Source organism: Protomyctophum parallelum, assembly GCF_964188405.1.
Source record: "Protomyctophum parallelum genome assembly, chromosome: 9".
Classification (NCBI taxonomy): domain Eukaryota; kingdom Metazoa; phylum Chordata; class Actinopteri; order Myctophiformes; family Myctophidae; genus Protomyctophum; species Protomyctophum parallelum.
In genome coordinates this window covers 25,916,910-25,941,354 of record NC_139706.1, presented here as the reverse complement: position 1 = coordinate 25,941,354, position 24,445 = coordinate 25,916,910, and the positions used below count along the sequence as shown (strand labels likewise).

The window sequence follows — 24,445 nt, the reverse complement described above, 5'->3', positions numbered from 1 at the left end:
ATTTTACCCACCTTCATTCTACACTAAAAAAAACAGAGTGACTTGTTACTGAGAGCTGAACCAGTTACCCTTGGAATTAAAGAGAACACCTGCTGGTTCCAAAACCAGCAGGGGTGTTATATGAGCAGGTGGCGAGAGATATACTGGCGAGCTATGAAGCTGAGGGGAGGTTAAGTATTCGGTCTGTCCTCCCAGAGTCTCCTGACTTAATTTAACACCTTGCAGACTACAAGTCACATCAACACAAATTACTCACTATACATTCCCTCCAAATACAGCAAGCATTGAAGGTAAAGGCCAACCTTGTTCTGTCCAAGTACTGTGTTTTAAATTATTATTAGAGGTTAAGCCCGAAGGGTGTAGAGTAGACCCCTTGTTGTTTTCGTATGGATTCTGCAATTTTTCGCCGTTTTGGCAGTTCTGTGCTGTCGTTTTCCACAAAATTCAGCAATATGGTAGAGGGACACAAGAATCGCTCAAGAACTGAAGCTCACAGTCATTTGTCAAAGGACCTCTGACCTTCAGATCTCCCAATGAGTCAATTATATGAGTTGCTCAGTCCACTTTTGACGACGTCAAGAACGCAACATCAAATAATTTCGTAGCCAGGTTAACCACTCCCCCTTGAAACCCCAACCTGTACATATTTTTGTTATTTTTACATTTTATGATGATTTGATTTTTGTTGTTATTCATGTCATAATTATGAATTGAATACTTTTTTTCGGTGATCCGTGTGTTTGAATGTACCCTGTACCGATTACATTTATGTTTGACTGTACCCTGTACTGATTACATTTCTGCCAATAAAGTATTCAATCAATCAATTAAATTAAAATTTCCATTCATATAAGTGGAGTGTGGACTCCGGTTACAGGACTACAGCGTAGACAGACAACTCCTTCACCTAATCAGTATAACAGTATAAACTGACATAATCTCCAGTCTCCAATCAGTGAATGACACTAGCTATTTAAAGAAGAGACTCTGTGAAGAGAGGGGCTTTTATGGCTGCTTGCTGCTATTATCATTATTATTATTTCGTTTTATTATTTTTTATTTAGAGAAACCAATTATTTTTCATGTAATAACTTTTTTATAGTGTACCGGTAATATATCGGTCGATTTGACCTTGCATATTAGCGGATATCGATATTAGCCAAAACGTCAATATTGTGCATCTCAAATTTGTATCCATCATTCCCCTCTATAACAGCAGTCATCATCACTGTTGTTTACCTGCAGAAACACATTGCTCAAAAAAGTCAAAATCCGACATGGTGATCCTGGCTTTGACGGGGGAGGGAAGCCGGGTAAGCCCGGGGTGGGTGATATTTGTCACTGCACATCCTCCTACAGGCTGTCAGCGGGGAGCGTTAGGCGGGAGCAGGAGGACGAAGGCTCTAGGTCTTCCTGGTGGGGGGGGCTCCTCCCTGGCAGGGGAGTCAGTAGTGACAACACAGAAATGTGTGTGGGGAGGAATCAATTGGCATAACGACTAAATTGGGGAGAAAAAAGGGCAAATATAATTGGCTACTCAATTCTTTTGGAAAAAAATCGCCCTCTCGCGGTGTTTTCACCGTTTGTTGTGGTTGCCCCAAAACGTCCCCATCTACCAAAACAACAGTGAAAATATTAAAATGCGTTTCTGCAGGTAAACCACCACACTATTCCAGTGGCTGACAACCAGAAAACACAGGGCAAAATAAATAGTGACTCTGAAGATGATCCATAATTTGATGTTACATCTAGTGAATCCTCCGTGAATAGGAGCCCCCTATCCACACTGGGTTATCTGCTCCTCCAGTATGCTCTTAGAACAAAGTCAATCATCATGTGGCTTAATACTGATCCTATGTTAATACTGTGCTGGAGAATAAAGAATCAGTGCGCAACGCTCTATGCCAGTAATCTCTCTTTGAGGCCTCAGCGTCTCTAATTGCCTGGACACTTGTGTCCGAGGGCCACTCTCATTCCTCAGTGAAAAGATGAGACCTCTGGTGCTCCTTACAAGAGGCTTAAGCTGATAAACCCTTTCATTCAAAACGTCCGTGCGATCGGTTCCCTCAGTCCAAACAGATTGGGTGAAAAAGACTAATCAAAACAGCGATTAGCCCCCAACACAGAGGCATAGCTAACCCACAGCATGGTCGCTGCAGGGGGTCCACCACCACTACCGTCTGATGATTTGTGTGTCCATTCTTAATCTCGTCAAAAAGTTAATGCTGGCTTGCTGTGAAATTGTCACGGAAAATAAATAATGCATGTGGCCATTTTTATTAAATAAAACTAATAGATTTTGTAATGGAATATGCCAGCTATGGAATCAAATGCAGCCCTAATTGCAACATAGTGTCCACACCATTGATGACATGCCAGGCTCACAGCACGACTTGTGCTTCACTGATCTCTGTCAACTTCACATTCTGCTTCAACGGAATTCTCCCACACTCTGCAGATAATCAGCATCAGCCATGTCACACTTTCATCCTGTGATGGTTGTTGTCTGCACGTCTGCCAAGAATCTCCCCTCTCATTTGTTGCTCTTTATTAAACCAAAATTACCAATACCTCCATATGGGCTAGCGTCAGGGCATCATCTGGCCTGCAGCTGTACATTCTGCAAATTCCATGTCACTTCTCAACAATGTGGTCAGAGGGAATTCTTCAATCTAATTTGAAGAAAATAATTATTAAAAAATAATAATAACCTGTCAGCAAACCAGTGAGCAAACAAGACAGACCTATTTATTCTGGAAACACTATAATCCATCCATTTAACATACTATAGAATAGGTTTCTCACACACACACACACACACACACACACACACACACACACACACACACACACACACAAATCACGATTGATTTGTGTTTAAGTGCGTTTGTGTGATATGATTTCCCTAGAATTGTTACTGTGGTTAAATTCAAAGGAAATCAGTGATGTCACATTAATTGCATACAAACGCAATTTCACACGTGCAGTTCCACACAAAGATTTGCCTTTTAGTGTTATCAATAAGAAATAAACTGGAAATTAAAGTATTAAACCATTGATATTCGGCCATATTTACTTGCCCAAATGTGTTTTTCGTGCAAAACTAATGCTTGCAATTGATTCAGAATCATGAATAACCCCTGGTTTGACATGTCACATACTTAAAGCCTTATGCATTTTGCCTTATAGGTACCCCAACGTTCAACCCCTGCATTTACCATGAGCCTCAATTTATATAATAATCAATTTTTAATATGTTATTTGGATGACCCTAAAGATCTTTAAAAAAAACTTGAACGATTACTATTGCAATTCATGAACAATCACCAGAAAAAGCAGAGGGTGATTGAATCCAGGATTAAATCCAAATGACTTTCCTCTGGCTATTAGAAGAATAATGAGCAAACTACAGGCCCGAGATCTGCCAAGAATATTTCAGATTCCCTTCTATTCTTCTCACCATCTCCTCTGTCACTCAATTTAAAAAAAAGGTACAAACTAGCACAACTCATAAATTACCAACACAATTTGCTGGCTTACTGAACACAAAACATACTTAAGGTGCAAATATTATTTTTGCTACTGTTAAACTCTTGACTTACTGCCGTGATATGCCATGAAGATTGTCTGAAAAAGCTGTCTGAAAAAGCTGATTCAATATTATGGAAAAGACTCTTATTAGGGGAGCTGTCTATGTTTGCCATCCAACCTTATTAGACATGCATTATTTCTTCAACCATCTCATTATCCAGTCGGGAGATTAACAGCTCACACTAAATCCCACATCTGTCTCTGTGGAAAGCAAGGATCAACAATCAGGAAGATCTAACAAATTCCAAAATATGTGAGGTCAGCAATGTCAAGAATCAGATGTAGTGTGAAAACTTTGAAAAAGCAGACCAGTCTGAACCAGGGAGCGAGAAATAAGCAGTTTTATTTTGTTTTTAGTACTAATTGGCTCCTTCATCTCAGTTTCCTGAGATGAAGGAGATTGCATTACTTGACTTGGTCTGAACGTCACCTTGCTACTCTCCCAGGGGAGATGTGAGGTTGAGTGAACATTTCTTTCCACTGTCACAAAAGACTGTCACAGGGAGCTATTTGTGGATTTCATGATGGTTCACCTTCCTGTGGTGCTCACACAAGTACAGAATTTTTAACATCTTGTAGAATGTTTGAATGGGGAATGTGGAGTGTGTGTGTGTGGGTGTGTGTGTGTGTGTGTGTGTGTGTGTGTGTGCCAAAGTAGTTTCCTACTACTATTTATACACCCGTAAACCTAAGTAACATTAATATTAATCACATACATTAAAGTCATTAGAAGATATTTTTTAATGCTGGTCGAAAATACCGTTCCCCCGAAAGAAAAAAATATATAAATCACCATTACACCACTGTTTCAAGGTAATTAATAAAAGTACCATGGCTTGTATTCCAGATAATAATAGTTGCATAGGCCTTCCATGTCCAAAGGATTTCTCCTCAAGATTTACACTCCACTGACTCTCCCTGCATCCTTCATTTGCCTTTTTTAAATGCATCCATCAAACATTTCCAGGAAGAGATGGACGGGATGCAGTTCTGTCCTCTCTCTGTCAGCTTTACAAATCCACAAAGCCCGAAGGTGAGAAGCATTCACAATAGCCAGAGAGTAGACCATAACATACAAACTACATAAAGTACAACATCCATTCAGACTACAAATTAGACACCATTATTTTTTAACCACTGGGGATAGATTGTTGTACACTATTCATGAACTTTAATATGTTTATGTACATGAGATATGAAGGACCTATACACACATAATTATAGATAGACATAAAGTACAACAATCATTTAGACATTCAGACTACACATTAGACACCGTTACATTTTAACCACATACAGTACCTGTACTACTGGGGATACCTGTTAATAGCTCATTTAACAGGCAAGTTTCAGAGCACCAATCAAAGACCCTAATCCCTTATATGCTACGTTACTGCCCGTTTACTCTTTTTTTCTGTGTGTGTTTCATAATGCACTACTACTGTACCATGACAACTGAATTTACCTTGTGGGATCAATCCATCCATCTATCTATCTACACAACATGATCAAACGATACAGATTAGACAGTAGACACATCATCCTTTCAGATGACACAACAACCATTTGAGATCACGATTCTCACACAATTCTCATTTTTTCCATCAAAATATTCATTGTCTTTAGTCTGTGGTGGCTGAACATTTACTACATAAAAAATGTGGCACCTGGATCCAACTACTGTGGCTTTAAACATCAAAGTGCTTGACTTAAACCTCTCTTAAAGTCTCTATTGTAGCAACAACTGTACAACATAAGAGTAACATCATAAGAGACAACTAGTGTTGCACGATTCTTGCTCAAATTTTGAAATGAGATCGCATAGATGTCTGAATCTAGATAGATAGCAATCTTTTTTTGATTAACTGTGCAGCAATACTACATACACACAATTAATTCAAACACAATATACATTATACACAACATTAATTCAGACATTAGATGCACAATTAATTCAGGCAGTAGACTAGACATTAGACACAAAATGTATTCAGACTATTAAGACACATTCATTCAGACGTCTACAAATCAAACACTTAAGGTTATATCACAGCTAAGTTTGTCCCAATCCGATCACGTGATTATAAATCGGGCCGATCGTCATTTTCGGAATGATCGGAATCGGATCAGGAGCAAATAAATGTGATCGGGACATCCCTGATCCCATGATTTTGGATATTGTACTATTGTGATATATGGCAAGTGTTCTATAAAATTATAAATATCAGATCGGGAGAAATCTGTATCAGCAGATACTCAAAATCAAATGATCAGAATCGGATCGGGAGCAAAGAATGTGATTGAAACATCCCTAATCACAGCTCTCTGCACCTCCCATCAACCCATCTTCAACAATAATATAGACAGAGCTGTTCTTCTCAGCAATGACAGATGTCCACACCGCAAGTAAGGGCCCCCTCCTGATATCATTGCAGAGACGATGACCAGATGATCAGTAGCAGGAGAGAAATCCCTCCGCCAATTGCATCAGCTCAATTGCAAGCAAGCAATACAGGGGTGCTGGTGCCAGGCTACAAGCTAAGACAGGTAATTATATCGCATTCTTTTGTCATCAACATGAAGATGGACTGTGTGTGTATATCTCCTAAACCTGCCACAGGCTCTGTATTCTCCCAATTCGTCCAAGGAGATATGATCAGCAATGATGACGAGGGGAAAACCGGGTAAAAATCACAAAGAGCAACATTAAATCTATGGAAGATAACAAAGGCAGCTCAGAATAGCATAGTGCCCCTGGGGCTGCTGTGCTGTTATTATGTTGGACAGGGCTGCTGAGCTCCGATGGAGGGCAATTAGACCAGAAGATTGACTGGGGGAGGGTGGGTGGCGTCTGAGGCTGGCACAACAACCTTTCTATGATGCATTCTCAGAGGGAACAGGGTGCTGCAGGAGAAGCGAGCAAAAACATCCATTTCTCAACACTACCCCAGAGCCAGATGTGACAACAGTACTGAGATGGGGATTGGGAAGAAACAAAATAGCAGATGGAGGATTTATGAGACTAGTCCTTACCCGTTGTGAGATATTTGCCCCCCTGGTGGCCGCGGGGGGTACTGCGCCCTGGTCGCATTTTTTATTCACTAATAAATTCATTATTAATCATTAATGTGTCAAATCGAAAAAAGGGCTCCGTTACGCCCTCCATATTCATATGGTCAATGCCTGTGTGAAAAGTGGGAGCGATTGGTGCAGGCAATGAGGAGATAATGCGGTCGGACGGACACACACACACACACACACACACACACACACACACACACACACACACACACACACACACACACACACACACACACACACACACACACACACACACACACACACACACACACACACACACACACACACACACACACACACACACACACACACACACACACACACACACACAGTTAGAATTATAGTATGATGATAAAACAACGGCCCATTTATTTCCATATAAATAAATAAGCTTGGTCTAAACGGTTTTCCTGACATCATTGGAACCAAGCAATTTGTACTAAAGTTTCTGGTGCATGTGTTGGGATGATCTGGCAAAATAGAGGGGAAAAGCAGCATTCTTGGGCTAGCAAGTAAGTGCCCGTTAGGTTGGTTTTGGGATAATATTCAAACAAGCCTGTGATTCATCTGTTGTTCTCATCTGAGTGTTACTGCAGACACTGCGGAGAAGTCATGGCTACGCTACAATTGTTATCTTTAACGTCACCCTCCTTTGGAAAAGTTCTGTCAAAACCACAACGAGACATGGAATGTTTAATCTACAGAATATGGGGCCAGAGAAAAAAGGCAATCCCAGAGTATCATTTCAGTGGTTCGTGGACCACAGACCAAGGTCATAGCCTTACAGCGATTGTCTGTTGTCATGTACAGGCAGATAACACTAGTAAAAACAGATTAGGTTGCAAAGGGAGAATGGACCATGCAAGGCACACAGTGCAACTCTGTCGTCAACTCTCAGTTGGGTAACTTAAGCTTCCGATCTTCACCTCAAACGAGATCTCTATTGTCGCCTCTCATAATATTACAGAACCCTCAGTAAAAAAGACACAATGGGCTGTGAAAGGCAACAGTAACACAAGTGGTGTGAGAGGCAACATTTGGTGTGACCAACAGTCCACAGCCTTCACTTACACACTCCGTTTCCTTGCCCTCTGGCCCTTACTGCTCCAGTGAAGCAGGTGTCTGCCCAAATTTTTCACATTTAAGCTCTTGTCAAACATGGCATACAGCAGCAGAGACCCAGTATCAGGACAACAGAGTCACCCAACTTTGCAGGACGGCAAGCCAAGAATGGAGATTCTACCACACAGTTTCAGTAGGTATAGCCTCCAGGCCTGGTAATAGGTATACAAAGGGAATAAAGGGATACACTGTTGATACAATCTGTGTTATGTATTCTTTTCTGATCAAACTGAAAGCATATCGTGCACGTTATGCAAAGATCTGATTTCTAGCAGCGGTTTCTGTGCTCAACACAATTCTGATTCAGATTAGCGTACTGTACTGCACTGTACCATACTGTGCTGTACTGTACAATAATGAGCTGTACTGCACTATACTGCACTATACTGTGCCATACTGTACTGTACCGTATTGTACTGTGCCATACTGTACCATACTGCTGTACCATCTTGTACTGTGCTGTACCGTACTGCTGCACCATGTGTGTGATCACCGTGAAATGTTGCGCAATAACATGGTATTTCATACAAATGCAAACTGTACAGTAATTATGACAGTTGCATGAATGCAACATAGTGTGTTCTGTGTCTGGACAGGCATGCAGTAGGTATTGTACATGGAGAGATTTGTGCAAACAGTGTGGTTTGGTAGGAGAAGGCGAACAAAGGCGAACGGATACATGGGGGCACACGGCTTCAATTAGTGTGGTAAGATGAAGATCATTTAGGATGTGGCTCAGCCACAACAAGAGTTCTAGGAAAGCAGAGCCTGTCAAGTGGGGAATGTTGAACAGGAGTGAGACAGAGAAGCTTCATCCTTCTGGTGGGGGGCGGGGGCGGGGGGCTCCTCGTTGGCATACGAGGCAGCAGGGTACAACAACAGTGGCAGGTGTTAAAGGGACACTTCACCCTTTTTGCACAAAAGAAAATATGTTAATGACGTTTAGAAGAAACACTTTCCCGGGGGTATGTGTGTGTAATGTGTGTTTTTAGATATTTTAGCAGTGAGCCCAGTGTCTCTGATGTCATGGACACTGGGCTCACTTCTTTCCTGGACTACAATTCCCATAATGCTTTGGTGCACTGCTCATCCTTGTGGATAGGGGAGGGCTGTCTTTCTGAGACAACATGTAGTCCAGGAAGTAAGTGAGCCCAGTGTCCATGATATCAGAGACACTGGGATCACTGCTAAACTCCAAGATATCTAAAACCACATTACACACAAAAAGACCCCCAGGAAAGTGTTCTAAATCTTCTAAACGTCATTAACATATTTGTTTTTGCAAAAAGTGTCCCTTTAACACAGAAATGTGTATATCAGCATAAATCTGATCATACATCATCTCATTCCGGCCAATCACAATTGGCGTCCAAACTTTTCTGTCCTCACGTTTTATCCTCAATACGTACATTGCTCAATGCTCAGCCAATCAAATCGTGGCTATGGGGTACACACAAAGCTTGGCATAGGAGGGGATAGCGCCCCTCAAAAATAAATCATGTCAAATATTTGAGGGGGAAAAAAAGCCAGGTCATATTCTGGTTTAAGTATATAATAAGTAAGTACCCATGGCCTTGACCAGATGTAAAAAAGATTAGAAGATTTGGGGGGAAGAAAACAAAGTATGTGGACATAGGTGTTAAGACCTTCCATGTCCAGATATTATAAGAAAGAAGTTCACTTTCAGTATGATCACATTGCATAACACCAAAAAAAAATTATTCCGTTAACTGACTATGGCCTGGTTAAATTATAGTATCTTAGTTGCACACTACCTGCAGACACATTCCCTGAACATCATTTGTCAAAACTTAAGGGTTTAAAACTTTAATATATCAAGGGAATCCATATGCACAGGTTAACCCAAACTAAATGCAGCACTTGAAAATAAAAACCAGGCATTATCACCCATAGAGATACAATAGTCCAGGATTTATCCTCGCCACTTGTACTGAAATGAAAGGCACACAACAGGCGTGGAGCCGCGATGCACGATGAGCAGGGTGTGGTGTGGTTTTCATCAGATCGGTGACACCCTGATGACAGGCACCCTTAGCCCCTCTCTGAAACCCCTAGCAGCTGTGGCTCTGAGCCCAGTGAACAGGAGCCCTGTCTCAGGGGGCAAGCAAAAGCACAGGACTGTGGAGAAGGGGGACTGAACAAGAGGCCTTTCTCTCACTGGGTTGTGATCCGCCCCCTCCATGTCCTGCAGGGACAGCACTGGCAGCGTCAGAGTTGACTCTCCACAATTGGCAGACGCTGGTTTCACACAGACTTGGCCAGGGCTTTAATTGATTTACGTGAAACTCTCCCACTCTTGCCTGTGCAACTCCATGTAAGGCAGCGCCAGCAAGCCAAGAGACTACTCTCACACACAGCCATGCCTCCCTTAACAATGGGCAGATGTCCACCCACTAAAAGCCCACTGGCACAGAGTGCCTTCAGACACAATGCAAGGCAAGGCAAGGCAACACACAACACAAAGAAAGGCAATAACAGAGACACATGAAATAATTATAAAGCAATACTCAACGACGGACAATGTCCGTAGACTAGACTTCATGCATTATATTCAAAAGGAAGCCAGTCAACCCACAGAGCAGACAAACAGTTAACTTGTATGTAAGACAAAATAACTATCCACTTCTTTTCATATTCAGGTGTGCATATGAGACAGTTAAATGTATTAATTCTATCATGAAATAGCATTCATTAACAGTAAATAATACCAGTGAGATGCCTGAGGGCGAGAAGCGACCGAGGTCACGTGCACGCATCCGCCTGTGTGACAGCAGACTGCTAGTGCTTTGGCATGGGGGGTAAGATCTTGAATTTACTCCGCACCCACAGGATCAATAAAGATATATCCATACTACATATCTGTTATATATGAATGAACAATTACCCTCAGATCAAATGGAGATCAGTAATGTCTACAGTTAACAGGACAAATGATCAGTTGAAATTCCCCACAATGACAAAAAAAGGAAAACTCTGAAGCCTGATTTATGCTGCAGCAGACGACCCTGTCACTCATACATATTTTCAAATGAAGATCACATTTTTCAGTTTATCAGTATCAATACTTTTTGGCAAGTAACAGTCATACGATAAAGTGTGATTATTCTGTGTATTTAGGCATGCATTACAGGGCTGATCGGGGGGGGGGGGGGGGGGGGGCAAAATACCAGGGGGAGCCACTGTAGGAGAGGGTAGAAGGAAGGACTCTAGGTAGGTCATGAAAGAGGCCATTGAGGAAACATAGCATCTTTAAGGAGATTAACTCTTGCTTGCTAAAAGCTCAAAAGAAGCTAGCCAGGCCGCCGGGGGGGCGGGTGTGTTGACCACTTACCCGCCGCAGACCCACAACATCAACACAGCCCTCCATAGGTCAAATAACTCACCAATTAATCTCTCCAGGGCACACAAAGATGCTCTGCAATCACTGCAAACATCACACCCACAGCAGAGCTAGATTTTTGTCGTCCATTTTTGAGTGGTGCTAACCACTCATATAGACAGCTATTTGTGTCCCTGTCTGTCCGTCCGTCCGAGCACGGATAACGTTTGTTGACCACCAAGTGTCACTGTTGTGCAGCCCCCCTCCCACACACACACGCAAGGGAGGAGGGCTTGTACAGTACAGCACCACTCAGTTCAGACGGGTCTGATTTTTGTGAGCCAAACAACAATAGTTACAGATAGCAATGATAGATTTGACAAGAGAGAGAGAGTGTAGTCTCCATATCCGGTCCTTCTTTATAGAGACAGTAGAAAAGCAGGGATGCACTGTGGAACCATACTGGGAAGAGGGCTAGAGCAGGAATCAATGCTAGGCTAGCAAGAGTACCGGTATGTTTGTTTCCAGATGGCAGCCCTACACTATCTCTACACTACTACAACAGAATACAAATATCAAATACCTTAATTGCGAATTGTGAATAGATTTCCCCCCCCCTAAAACCTGGAGCATAAAGGCCCCTGACTGGTGACCTGACCATGTGCACAATGCGCATGAAAAACAAAGCTGTGTAATAGAACACAGAAGATAAACAAACCATGTCAAGAAAGTAATGTATGAGGGATTAGACTTCATGAATCCTTCTATGGTCAATGGTAAATATAATCTAATCTCTCCGGAAACATATAAACAACAGGAGAACTGTAGACCTCTGTAAAAGCAATCTGGGAAACCATTCTGTACAAATAAATTAGTAACAGAACTGCATCCCTCCATTTCTCTTTATGCTTAAGACAGCCAACCCTTAGAATCAGGATAAGAACAATGGCTGTGATTGATGATTTGTTTCACAAGCGTTTGGAACACAATAAAGTGGCGATGTGGTTATGCTCCACCCTTTTCTGGACCAAGACAGCCCCCTTTCCCTCTGTCACCATCACCAATAACTCATGTCTGGACTTCATAATGACTACATAATGAAGTGCAGCATTAACTATCATTTGGTCAATCTGAAACACATTACAAAGGGGTTTGCTAGGGGTATAAAGGGTTTGCTAGGGGTTCCATTTAGGTAAGGTGGGTGCTGTAAAATATAATGACTCATGGGAAGATATAATGAAATATACAATAATGTTGATATATACAATAAAAGGGAAAATGCAGAATTTAATATTATATATTTAACCTCGAATCACATTTGAATTTGAAAAATGTAGGCCTAATCCTCAAAAGGAAAGGATCAACGGAATCCAGCTAAACACCAGTTTCATTACAATCATTTAAACACCATTCCTGAATTATCTTTTTCATCCTATGCAACTACAGCTGTGAGTATTGATGACATTAGCCACACCAAGATATTTTGAATTGGAGGATGGCATGGCACACACATGATCCCGCTCAGTAAAAACACTGTAGGCCTACTCATCTGCAGTTGCCTACAGTACATCTCCTCTCATCCATGAACACAATTGCAGCATGTGATGCTTTATATAAGATATCACACATTATCCAGCAGAAATGGTTAGTATTTGGTGGAGCAATATTATTCCCAGTAAATAGATGTTATATTACATACAATTTAACACATTAACTACTCTATTAATATCCTTATCATTTTTTCTTTAATTTAAATACACACAGAAGCTGCCTTTACTAAAGGCCATGTTTTCTTTTGAATTGTTTATAGTTGGTAGCTAAAACAAATCCAAAAAGAAAATGGAGGCAAATATTTAAATATGTTCATATGTTTCACCACAAAAATCAAACTAATTCATGAAATGTATCAATTACATATGTAAACTGCCCCCCCCCTCTCACACACACACACACACACACACACACACACACACACACACACACACACACACACACACACACACACACACACACACACACACACACACACACACACACACACACACACACACACACACAAATAATGACTACAAAATCAAAACCTATTGTGTAATGGAAATCTAAAACTGAAACCAAGTCAAAATGAGTCAAAATAATGTAATTGAACAAAATAGAATAGAAATAGGCCTTTGAGGCCATGCAGCAAGATAAACAACATGATGCAATATTTCAGGGAGACAATTATGTTCACATTTTAAGATACAATGAAAGCTTATATTAAAAATATATATATATACTAAATTAAAAATCATAAGAGCTCCTTTGCAAGGAGATGCAACGTTGCGGGCATATGTGGGCAATATCAGTAATTTAACTAAATAGGCCTACTAAACATACTGAACAGTGAACACGCATTATGTCCATTTAAATATGTATAGTTACAATTTCATTATAAGCCCTATATATTTTTCAAGGTTATCGACTCCAGGTAAAGAAAATATCAGATTATCTGTATTACAACACACACACACACACACACACACACACACACACAGTGTGTACAGCATTGTAAACAGCCTAAGTTCTGATACATAAGGTGAGGAGGCACTATTCATTCAACAATAAACACATTTAAATAATTGTTTTATAAGTAACTGATGAAAACCAGGCGTGAGTGAAGAATTTAAAGAGGTTCATCACTTTGATGCTCCATGGCCCAAATGATCACATAACAGACAATGTACACCTGTGCACTGACGCAGTAGCCTGGCTACATGTAGGCTATCCTTCGAGGTTTATAGCCTTCTAGACAAGAAAACAAACATCCACCTGTTTATCACTGTCATTATAACTAAACTTACCTTTTTGTGTCGGTCTTTGAAAGGTAACGCTGGCCACTGCATCTCCTGTAAAAAGTCTTGCCAATGTTTCTGGTCCTGGTCAGATGAGATGAAGACGATTTCCAATTTGTCTTTGTGTTCAGATGATTTTTTGAACTTGCTGTAAAACTCACACAGGCTGGCGTTGAATTGCTTACACGGAGCATTCTGACTACATCCGAAGTAGAGCCCAACCAAGGACAGCTTGGCGCCCAGCGCCTGCACATCTACCTCGGCTTTCTCGCTGTTGACGAGCCGCTCCCCGAGTAGATTCACTAGAAACTCCGACATCGCGCCTCGAGTCCTTCTTGACAATCTTTTCTTCAGCCAAGTCTGCCAAGAGTAGACTTATGTAAACGAAATCAATAAGCTAAGATGCAACTACACTCCTTCTTCCTCCAATTCAAGCGTTAGGGGAAGCTCCAAATCCGCGACGGTGCGTTCAGACGCTGTGCACGACTGGTTCCTAATATTTCACCGATGATCAGCCCCTCAAGTGAGAGATGTGTTGGAATGCGCTCCAGTTATATTGCACGAACTACACAACAGTGGTTGCGCTCTTCTCCCGACCCAAAGCACACATTTCATGACACGACACCTAGTTTATAAAATTGAGATATTGCATAGTGACATTTTGATGCAGTCTGTCTGGGTAGTCTGCACTAGCAAATGCATGCCAAACATTGTTGAAGGCTATTGTTTGCTATGCTCTTTGCTAGCAAATAAGACGTTTTCTAATCACACACCTGAAACTTACCTATAATATTCAAATAAACTACTTTATGAATACATTTGCTGATACATGTTTTCCATTCATTCCTATAGTGAGAAAAATAAATACGTAAGTGTGCTGTCTAGCCTATAGCGTCTACTCCATCTACATTAGTAACTCTACACACAACAAATGTTTCCCTCGTGGTTATGATGCCACCTAGTGTTGACTGCACAGAAATACGTGCCACGAGAAGAAAAGGTTACCGGTAATCGACATCTGCTTCAAGATTTTATTTTTGTTGTGCTGCATAACAACAATCTTCACAAAACATAGGGAAACGGTGCAAAGCTCTTTTATTGAATCCCCACCCCCATCTAGTTAATTGGTCTTACATTGCATGAACTTATAAATTGATGTAGCCTAGTAGGAAGCAAAAGTATAAGTTGTATGGCCTAATATACTTTATGTACAGTCCTGTTGGATTAAATGATCTGATAATAGTAAACAGTACTGATTTATTTAAATAACTGTCAAATATTTGTTGGTTGACATCAAATATCATTAGAAGTGACAGAATGATATAAGATTAGTAATAGTCAATAATAGAGCAGTGCTGAATCAGATATACTTAATCTCTCAAGACATATTCAGAATTCAAAGGACATGTTCTTTTGTTCTTTTTTTGCAGATGGGTTCCCATGTTGGGTATAATGTAATAAGACAACTGTGAATCAATTTAGAGTACAGTATGACAACTGGCATAGCATAAGATGAAGATTCCCTAGTCCTCGGTGAACATCATCCTCACCAGGTCGGCTTTGAAGCATTCCTCTTCCACCAACTTCTGAGGCTGAAACAAAGAGATTAATTATTATTATTTTGACTCTAATGCTTGTAACAACATGTAGCAGCAATCTGTACCCAATGTTCTTTACGTGTTTAGGTTTAGGTTAGGGTTAGGTTAGGCATAGTTGTACTGAGGTTACATTTTTGCGACCACAGGTCAGCCAGTCAGTCAATCACTCAAAATCCCCATACATGGGAAAGCCCAGGTCTCGTGACATCATCAGGGATGGCGATCTCTGATGTCATAGTAAATGCCACCTGTCGCAATTAAGCTCATATATGGAGATCCCTGATGTCATTAATATTGGCCAGCATCTGACCTCAAACATCAAACCCTTAGATCTCCATATGTCAGAACCGGTTCGGACATTCGATATGTTGATCCTTCCCCATCCATCCTTCCTCTTCGATGTCTCCTTTTTGACTGATACCTGTCCATTTAAACTCTAGACGGGCTTGCCCCAAAGTTATTAATGCAACTGTGCCTGAAAATTAAGGCCCAGCACTACCTGGGCCCTCATCAAACCATGTACACTCAAGACACTGCCCCCGCTGTAACCCTTAGATATTAGCTCCATATATGGAGCTGACCTGTTCTGACATTCCATTATGTTGATCTGACCTCATCAAACCCTGTACACTTAAGACACGCTCCAAATATGGCCAGTACAGAACTCATTCCACATGTTGATCTGACCGCCCATGGCAAAGCGCCAGCGCTATAACCACAGTGTCTCTCCTCTCCGGAATAATCCTTATGCTTTCTTTCTATTCTGTAAAGAAAAAGGAGTCCGTGTTGCAGAACAGGTAATTTAATAACATAACATGTCTACAGTGGATTTTTAAGAAACAAATGCTTTGCAGATTGAAAGAGGATTACTCAATCTTCAATCAATCTTTCCCTACAGCTGCAATGTTGGTGAGTTTAACATTGCTGGCTTCTGTGGAATCCAAATGGAATTTAGCCTACCTGGTGGTGACTGTTCCAAGGTCACCGGATTTGAACAAGTGTGTTTTGAGGCGAGTGTCCTTGTATTCCATATTTCTGATGCATATAATTTACATTTTAAAATACAGTATAAAAGTCAGATAAATTAGAATATGTAGTAAAGAAGTGTGAGGCTTGTCTTACTGTGCCATATCGCAGCAGAGTAGGAACTCCACTAAGCTTCAATGTCTTCTTGAAAGGATTATTTTGATCTTTCCAACTGAAATAAAACAATAAATAAATACATTCATAAATGCACTATGTATACTACACAAGGACTACACATACTACATTAGCATTTTCATTCAAGTGAAATACAAAATGTGGTATATGCCTAGTGATATAAATACTAAAGCAGGGCTAGGGAGTTAAAGTTAGATGGTACAATAAGGCAATAATTTGAGGACAGCAGACAGTCAAGTCACTCTACAGTCAATGATCTTATTATCATTGATCACATGGATTAGACAAAATGCTTTACTCATGCATTGGTGTTGCATATATAAAATCTAAGAATTTACTGATACTCATGTCAGTCAGCTAAACCTGAAATGTAGGTGCAAACGTGCAAAAAAGACGGCCAAGGAAAAGGTTTTGCTATGAAATATGAGCCAAGACGAAGTATCATCAGACTTACAAGGCTCTCTCTCCAACTTGACAGTAGATGAATACAGATTCTTCAGGAAGGTGAGACAGCTCCCCTCTTACAATTGGCTCGGCTGGGATAGAGGACGTAGTTAGACAACAACTGATTTATAATGCACGTAAAACGTAACGTTACAAGTCGATTGGTTGATTTAGATTTATATTTTACAGGAAAAATGCATACATTAACATAGCCCTAGAACGTCTCTTGTTGTTTCATACAGTATGTATGTATACTGTATAATTAAATGATCACAGGCATTCTAGGTCTAACATTACAGTGTATTTGTATATTTGAAAAGCATAAAACACATTTATTATTTCCATTGTGGTCCTTTTGAGACCCCTAAATGATTTGGCCTGCTGTTGGTAGTTATTCAATAATCTTACCTTTAACACAGTCTGGACACCAGCTCACCCCCTGTGCGTCTTTATCACCAGAGAAATATGCAAAAATATCCTTTCCTTTCCTATCAGACACTGCTTGGCAAAAGTCATCATAGCCGCGAACTTTTACTTCTTCGTAATGGGCCATTATTATCTAGATCGATTTGAAGATGTACCTTTGATGACAAATTAAACTGTGCAATGAATGAACCAAACCATTAAGATTAGAACAACACACTGGTCTGAGGGAGCACTGTTAACTCCTGTGATAAAAAAATAAATGGAAAGCCCTCACGTGAAGTTGACAGTACACTTCCTGCCTGTGCAAAATGTTCTTAAAGAGACCGTATACATAGTACATACAATGCCATTTTAATAATTATATGAAGCAGCCGCGCCCACTTTCGAAATAATTAACTAATTTAATCAAATATGGTTAGTTAAATTTTTACTATGCATTGCTGTTATTTCTTGTATATTTTTATATGGTTAACGATCGGATTAGTGGTTTGACTTTGACTTCTTTGACGACCCGTAGTTTTAACATAACTACGTCTACTTCCTGTTACTGTCTTGGGGGCGGTGCTCTCTCTGTTTGTTGTCATGGCGGTATTTTAAACAGTGTTGATACAGTAGGCTACTTGATTTAGCTTGGCGACAAAGTCAGTTATTTTAGATTACACTTGTAATAAGCTATACGCATCTGAAATGTAAAATGTAATACATAATGTGGCCTACGGTGAAGTGGACAGTGTCAACGGTGTGCTGCTGGCAGTGCTACTGTCTCAGCTAATGCTAACTTCACGTTAAGGAGCCTAAAGCTGGTGTTAGTACAGGTGGCATTTGTTTGAGATGACCTCAAACAAATGATCGCGTAAAAATAATTAACTGATCAATAAGTTATTTCAAGCAGTTATTTGTTTGTCTTTGCCATGAAAACGACACAATTCCCGAAGAGGGAACACACAAGGGATTTAGGAGAGCAAGAGACTGGATTCTGGCAAACCAAGGTAAAAGGAATATGAATTGCAATTGTTTTGCAGATACTTTTATTTTGGTTGCTATCATGTGACGTGGGTGACATCAATTCAGAATATGTTCTTTAGGGGGGCGTTGAAAGAACAAAATCAAGACTGATGACAATGACCTCTCGTACTCTCTCAATCCACAGTTGTTGTTTAATGAAACCATACCCGCTAGTGCCTACAGTCGAGCCACCTATGTTGGCCCACCAGCTCCCATTGTGATTGAGAAACTCTTACCACGGTCAGAGAATCAAGAGAACGTAGACGACAGCACCAGGAGCTCCATCAGTTTTTCTGCTCTTTCAGAGGAGCGTCTTCTGGCTGCAGTTAGGCTAGCCAAGCGAGATCTGAGGCGAAGACACCGTGAAGAGCTTCACAACAACTACCAAGTAAAATCTCATCAAGAGGATTCGCTCCATAATACGAGTGATGTGGACCCTCAGCAGGTAACTGGGCTTCTACAAGCCTATTTAAATTATTAGTACATTTTTCTTCTCACTTGGCATTTATTTGAAAGGTATAAAACACAAATCTATCCTCATTTAGCTTTGACTCTAACTGACTGTCACTTTGTCTTTTTTTCTAAAGCAGAAGGCAGCACCACCTATCAATGTGAAGTCCAAGGCCCACAGCTCAAAAGCGAAGGGGAGCCGAAGTGGAGCCAACAGATCGTTAGTGAACACCCAGACGCCCTCAGCCCAAGACCCTGGTCCGGGGGCATTGGCCAAATGTCAGGAACCTCAACTCAGCAAGGACATCCGTAAGCTTCAGAATCAACTGGGAGTCTACATCCAAAAAATAGAGCAACTGACTAACACAGGTAATACACTTTCTTTTAGCTTATCCGGATCCCTATTAGCTGTAGCATGACACAACGCTTCACAAAGTGACGTGTTGTAAGCTTGTAGATCTTTTAATGTATGAACATTTTTCAACATGGAAACGATTATGGCAAATTGTCAATTATCACCAAATATAATGATTAGCTCAAATAATTGCGATTAGACGATTATGTAATAATTGTGACAGTACAACATAAAAAAAACTGAAACATCAAGCATCCTTCATTATACAAGATCTACGAAAACAACTGATCTTGATTATCTCATGATTTAGTATTACTATAAATTTATTTATTTTTTTATGTATCTTTTGCATTGACCTTTATTCTATGAAAATTCATTTTTAGTTGCTTAGCGTCTTGATTAAAGCTCAAAGGGGAGCTGTTGGGGTTAAAGGACCACTTCACCCATTTTCAACCTATCTCTTCATATAATTGGTCCTCACTGATGCTCATTATATACAAATTAACAATCTAATATAGGTATGGTTTTGCCTACTCAATTCATAATTAACGTTCCAATTTTGTAGCTCTGGCTCATGGACCAAAAAGAACTGAACCGGTTCCCATTGGGAACCAACCGGTGGAAAAGGGGCCTCAGAGGAGGGCTGTGGACAGTTCAGAAAACTGCCTGATTATTGGCATCAGTGTTTGGCAATGTCAAACAAAATCTCAAAATTGTATTTGATTTGATTTTATGTAAAAACATTGGCTTTTATTTCAGCCTGCTACATTTTCAGGAAGAGACAGCTGTAGGTTATATTAGCTTGCAAACCCCATTGAGGATGTAAGGCAGGTTTCTGAACCGTCCAGTGAGACACAGAGCGAGGAAGTAGATGAAAATTGTGCCATTTTACCATTAAAGGACCAATTATATTATGAGGATAAGGCTATTCAAGAATACACTTTATTTCTGAAAGAAAGTTATGACTGCAAACCAGTCTTTGTCCCAAACTTAACAGTTAATACATTCTGGAGTGATTATTTTGCCATCCTGTCAAAAGTTCTAGGAATTGAAATACAGATCTCTGGGATCTCAAGTGCTGCCTCCATGGCCAATTCTACACAATTAGACATATTAGCCTTTACATCTCTCCTGGCAAGACGCTTTATTTTACTGCTATGGAAATCTTCCAAGGCTCAATCCATTTCTATGTGGCTAAGGGACGTCATGTCCTTTCTTCAATTAGAAAAGATTAGATTTTCTGTTAATGGCAGCCCTGCTAAATGTCTCCATAAATGGAATTATTTCAGTTCCTTACAAACTCAGTCCCCTACCGAATCCCCCCCACCCCTCCCATTCCATCCTTCCCATCCCTTACTCTGTCTTCTTTATCATATTTTGTATTGATTTTCTTTGTCCTTCTCTTTCTTTTTTCCTTTTTAATTAAACCTTAGTTATCCCCATTCATTAAGTTTTGTTCTGTGTTGCTATTTAAATCCTTATACAACGCAATAACTAATTAACGGAAAAAACATTTTTTCAAAATTTGCTTAATTTGTTGTCATCCATTTTTTCTTTCCTGTTTTTTTCCCTTCTTTCTCATGTATATGTATGCAGACTGAGATAAATAGGGAAAAGCATGAAAAAGGGCATACATTTGTGTTTCTGTACCTATGTACTTGAAACAAAAGACTGCAAACCAGTCTCTCTTTCGCCTCTATTGAGTTGAATAGCCTAGTTGGGACAAAATGATGACATTAGAAAGGATTGATAACCCATTCCGGGCGTGAACCCCTTTTGGTGTTAACCCTTCTGGACGGGAACGCCTCTTGGTGTTCTGTACAGTATTCAACATTTTTTAATTTTTTCAGAAAACTTATGTCAGGATTTAGAATGCGTTTTTAGAATCGGCCTCAGTCCAAAATGGGTTAATTGAACTTGTTCTTAGTTACCCAATCACATAGTTCTGTTCACTTTCAAGGATATTATTTAGCTTATACATGCTATCTGAAGCTATACACATTGTCAAATATACATCATCTTTAAACATGGACTTACTGCGTTTGACATGAAATAGTCTGAGCACCACTGACATACTGTAGAAACAGGTTTTTCAGAAAAAATAAAAACTTTAGAAGACATATTGTAGAATCTGGTCTCAGGGCTTAATTTGATTTAGTCTGTGTTTATTTTCCACGTCTGGAGACTCCCAGGCAGGCTTCGTAACCACGACCTTCCCACTTGAAAGGAGTATGCTCTACCCGGCTGCTACACGACGGCTCTCAAATTATTTGTAAATATTGAAAACCTCAATGGACCCAAGCTCATACTAATACAAACTACCATTGAAGACAACATTTTGCATTATATTTCTTTTGGACAAGTAGCCTCTCAGCCATGAGCCAACTATCTAGTGTGCTGGTCATGGTATGGCATATGGTCATACTGCAAATGTTTTATTAGATGAGTATTTATAAGTGCAAACCAAGCCATTTACAAACATTTATCAGAGGAGCACTGATGCACACCTATCAATAAAGAATGTATACATTTCATGTCACACTTTTTTATGGTAATCTATAGTTTCTTATAGCATAATAATGAAGCACATGATTTGAATGACAGGGTTGATAATGGAGGAGGCTTTGGAACCTGATGAGCTACAAAGGAAGAAGATCCGTCAACAGGAACAGGCAGCCCGCTCGGCTCGCATTCTCTATGGTCTCCAGCAGCAGGTATCGTACAATCTGTGCCGTGGTTTTAAATGTGATAGAAGAATCTAGTCTCAAATCACTACCATTTTATGTTTCACTATAATGCAACTAGTATATTGAACTACTGTTGTTGCCTAGGTAAAAGAAATCCAAGAAGATGTAGAGAAATTACGCTCACAAAAAATAGGAGACACCAAAAAGGTATGTGGTCTGATGTTATTGCCACCAAAAGAGCTTGCTTATATAAAAAATATATTATAAAAATTGCACCCGTGTGAAGTGAGTTTGTCTTTATGTTTACACACTAAAAGTTGGACATGTGAAGTGAGATGCGCTCTTATCATCATCATCATCATACATCATCTGTTCCGGCCAATCACAATTTACGTCCTCACCTTTGTCTTCAATGTTTGTGTTCAAAACTGGCCATTCATTGTCAAAGGCATTCAATGTTTGTGTTTACACAAAGCCTCAAAGCTGGACATAAGATAGTGCCCCTCAAAAATTATATAATTATAACAATTATTGTCTGCCCTTCTGAACAGTCCAGGGCAATGGACAGACTTGCAGCTGCTCACAGAGGAGCAGTAAGGGCAATACAGGTCTTCGTCAATCAGTTCCCAGAATCATCTGATGGCAAAGTGCCTGCTCATTACAAAGACCTGGGCCAGTTGATTCGCCAGCTGTGTCTGTGCTCGGCTAAGGTGGAAATGGACCAGGGTTCAGCTGTTCCTGAGAGTGCGCTCGACATTCTGCAGAAGCTGGAGGTCAGGAGCTTCAACCTCTAGTCCACACCATAACTTTTACTAAGTCTATATTAAGACTGTGTTTATTATCTAATATATTGAACTGAGTAGAAATATGCAAATGATAATGAATCATTCAGTTTAAGGATTATTTGTTCTATATAGTAATTAGGCCAGCTATTTCATTCTCTGCTCTTCTTCGTCGTCGTCTTCATCTTCTTTTTTGTCTTTTTCTTCTTTAAGACTCTAGATTCTGCCCTCCGTAAGAAGGAGCGACCTCAGCTGAAACAACCCAGAGAACGCAGCACCTCCCCTGCATTCAGGAAGTCTCCCCAACGTTGTGTTTCACATGCTCCGCATGCACCCAAGGGCCACGGCCTCACCACCCGGTGTTTTGGAAGACCCCATAAACCTGCAGGCCTCAAAAAGAGCGGTGAGTGATTAATTTGGCTTAATTAATAGTCAGCATGGTTAAAAACATCTCATTACTGAATAAGGAGCTGTGCCCTGTTTTTCTGCAATTATTAACGTTTATATATTTCCATGTATTAAAATTCAATTTCACACCTCATGACACATGTATCAATCAACATAACGCTTTGCAGGAATATGTCCTTGTAAAATATCCTGTTAATAGCAGTGCACTTCTTGTTACTAAGGCAACTGACAATATCATTCTTCAGAGTGACTGCTGCTTGTCCTTCTCTGTGTGGAGGACAAGGCATTTAGGATCGTGTCTAGAAACGTGTCTAGCCTCTTAATATATTATTGTTGAATCCAGGCGCGTAGCGTGGATTAAAATGTTGACTGGGCAAATTAGCATTGTGAGCGCGGGGGGGGGACGCGCAACAGAAATCGTTTTTTCCGAGTCTGCCGACCATTTAAAGACAAAGGCGGCTTGCTGTGTTTGTAAAAATGTGTAGGAACCCTGTTGTGGAGACTTCCACAACATTAAGTGATGCAGATGTTTAACAATAATTTAACTCTTGAGAGTGTAAAATGAAACCAAATTGACCACCGTCCTACTGTACCTAAATTGCTCATCTTGCAAAAAATTGATAAGGTAGTGACTGTGACTGCCTTGTCACAGTGAGAGGCTTTGAATGCCCCTGCTCCCAGCAGGTGAATTGATCAGTCTTTGCCTCCCGCTGGCCTCTCCTGGGTAGAGAGACAGCCTTTGGGAGGAGACGGTAAGCACAACACGCCATGAGTTGTCCCAACAATCTATGTCACCCGGACAACTAATGCCCCTCATACATCTAAGAAGAGCCATGGGTCCAGCTGAGCATGGTGGAATTGTTTTCCAGTCCATTTGTCTAGTGAGTCCATTAAGACCTGAGGCTGATTCTACAAATATCTTCTAAAATCATGACAGTTTTCTGAAACACAAACAAACTAGAAAAAGTGCCCCTCTGGGCACAGGTCTCCACCAGGATAGGAATGTAGGACATTGCAGCTTGCCTTTATCTGGTGGTTGGATAAAAGGGCAACAAAAGTAAACTAGTGGGAATGTGTGTGCACAATTTCACGGAAATCACGCGATGTGTTCATGATTTGCAGCATTTTGTTTGAAACTGAGCACTCCTGTGAACTTGAAAGACC

General features: G+C 40.4%; 3 protein-coding genes across 6 annotated transcripts in view; 1 reads left to right on the top strand and 2 right to left on the bottom strand.

Annotated features, from left to right (window-relative positions):
• The window catches only part of nxn (nucleoredoxin), a 61,161-nt gene extending 46,594 nt beyond the window's left edge, over positions 1 to 14,567 (bottom strand). The window contains exon 1 of the mRNA XM_083773995.1: positions 13,975 to 14,567. Coding sequence (XP_083630121.1) covers positions 13,975 to 14,283 — 309 coding nt within the window. The 5' untranslated portion in view covers positions 14,284 to 14,567. The remainder of the gene's footprint in view (positions 1 to 13,974) is intronic.
• A 415-nt stretch (positions 14,568 to 14,982) lies between these two features.
• txndc17 (thioredoxin domain containing 17) lies at positions 14,983 to 17,845 on the bottom strand. Its single transcript, XM_083772773.1, has 4 exons — positions 17,577 to 17,845; positions 17,179 to 17,260; positions 16,686 to 16,761; positions 14,983 to 15,557 (listed from the first exon to the last, which is right to left on the bottom strand). Exons 1-4 carry the CDS (start codon positions 17,719 to 17,721, stop codon positions 15,489 to 15,491), a joined length of 372 nt encoding a protein of 123 aa, XP_083628899.1. The 5' UTR covers positions 17,722 to 17,845; the 3' UTR covers positions 14,983 to 15,488.
• A 334-nt stretch (positions 17,846 to 18,179) lies between these two features.
• Positions 18,180 to 24,445, top strand: part of kiaa0753 (KIAA0753 ortholog) — a 29,399-nt gene continuing 23,133 nt past the window's right edge. For 2 of the 4 annotated variants that reach the window (XM_083773349.1, XM_083773348.1), the window contains exons 1-7: positions 18,180 to 18,583; positions 18,745 to 19,044; positions 19,187 to 19,418; positions 22,009 to 22,118; positions 22,236 to 22,298; positions 22,643 to 22,864; positions 23,087 to 23,276. In XM_083773349.1, the coding sequence (XP_083629475.1) occupies positions 18,506 to 18,583; positions 18,745 to 19,044; positions 19,187 to 19,418; positions 22,009 to 22,118; positions 22,236 to 22,298; positions 22,643 to 22,864; positions 23,087 to 23,276 (1,195 nt within the window). In that variant the 5' untranslated portion in view covers positions 18,180 to 18,505. The remainder of the gene's footprint in view (positions 18,584 to 18,744; positions 19,045 to 19,186; positions 19,419 to 22,008; positions 22,119 to 22,235; positions 22,299 to 22,642; positions 22,865 to 23,086; positions 23,277 to 24,445) is intronic. The other 2 variants (XM_083773350.1, XM_083773351.1) reach the window with 2 other exon arrangements.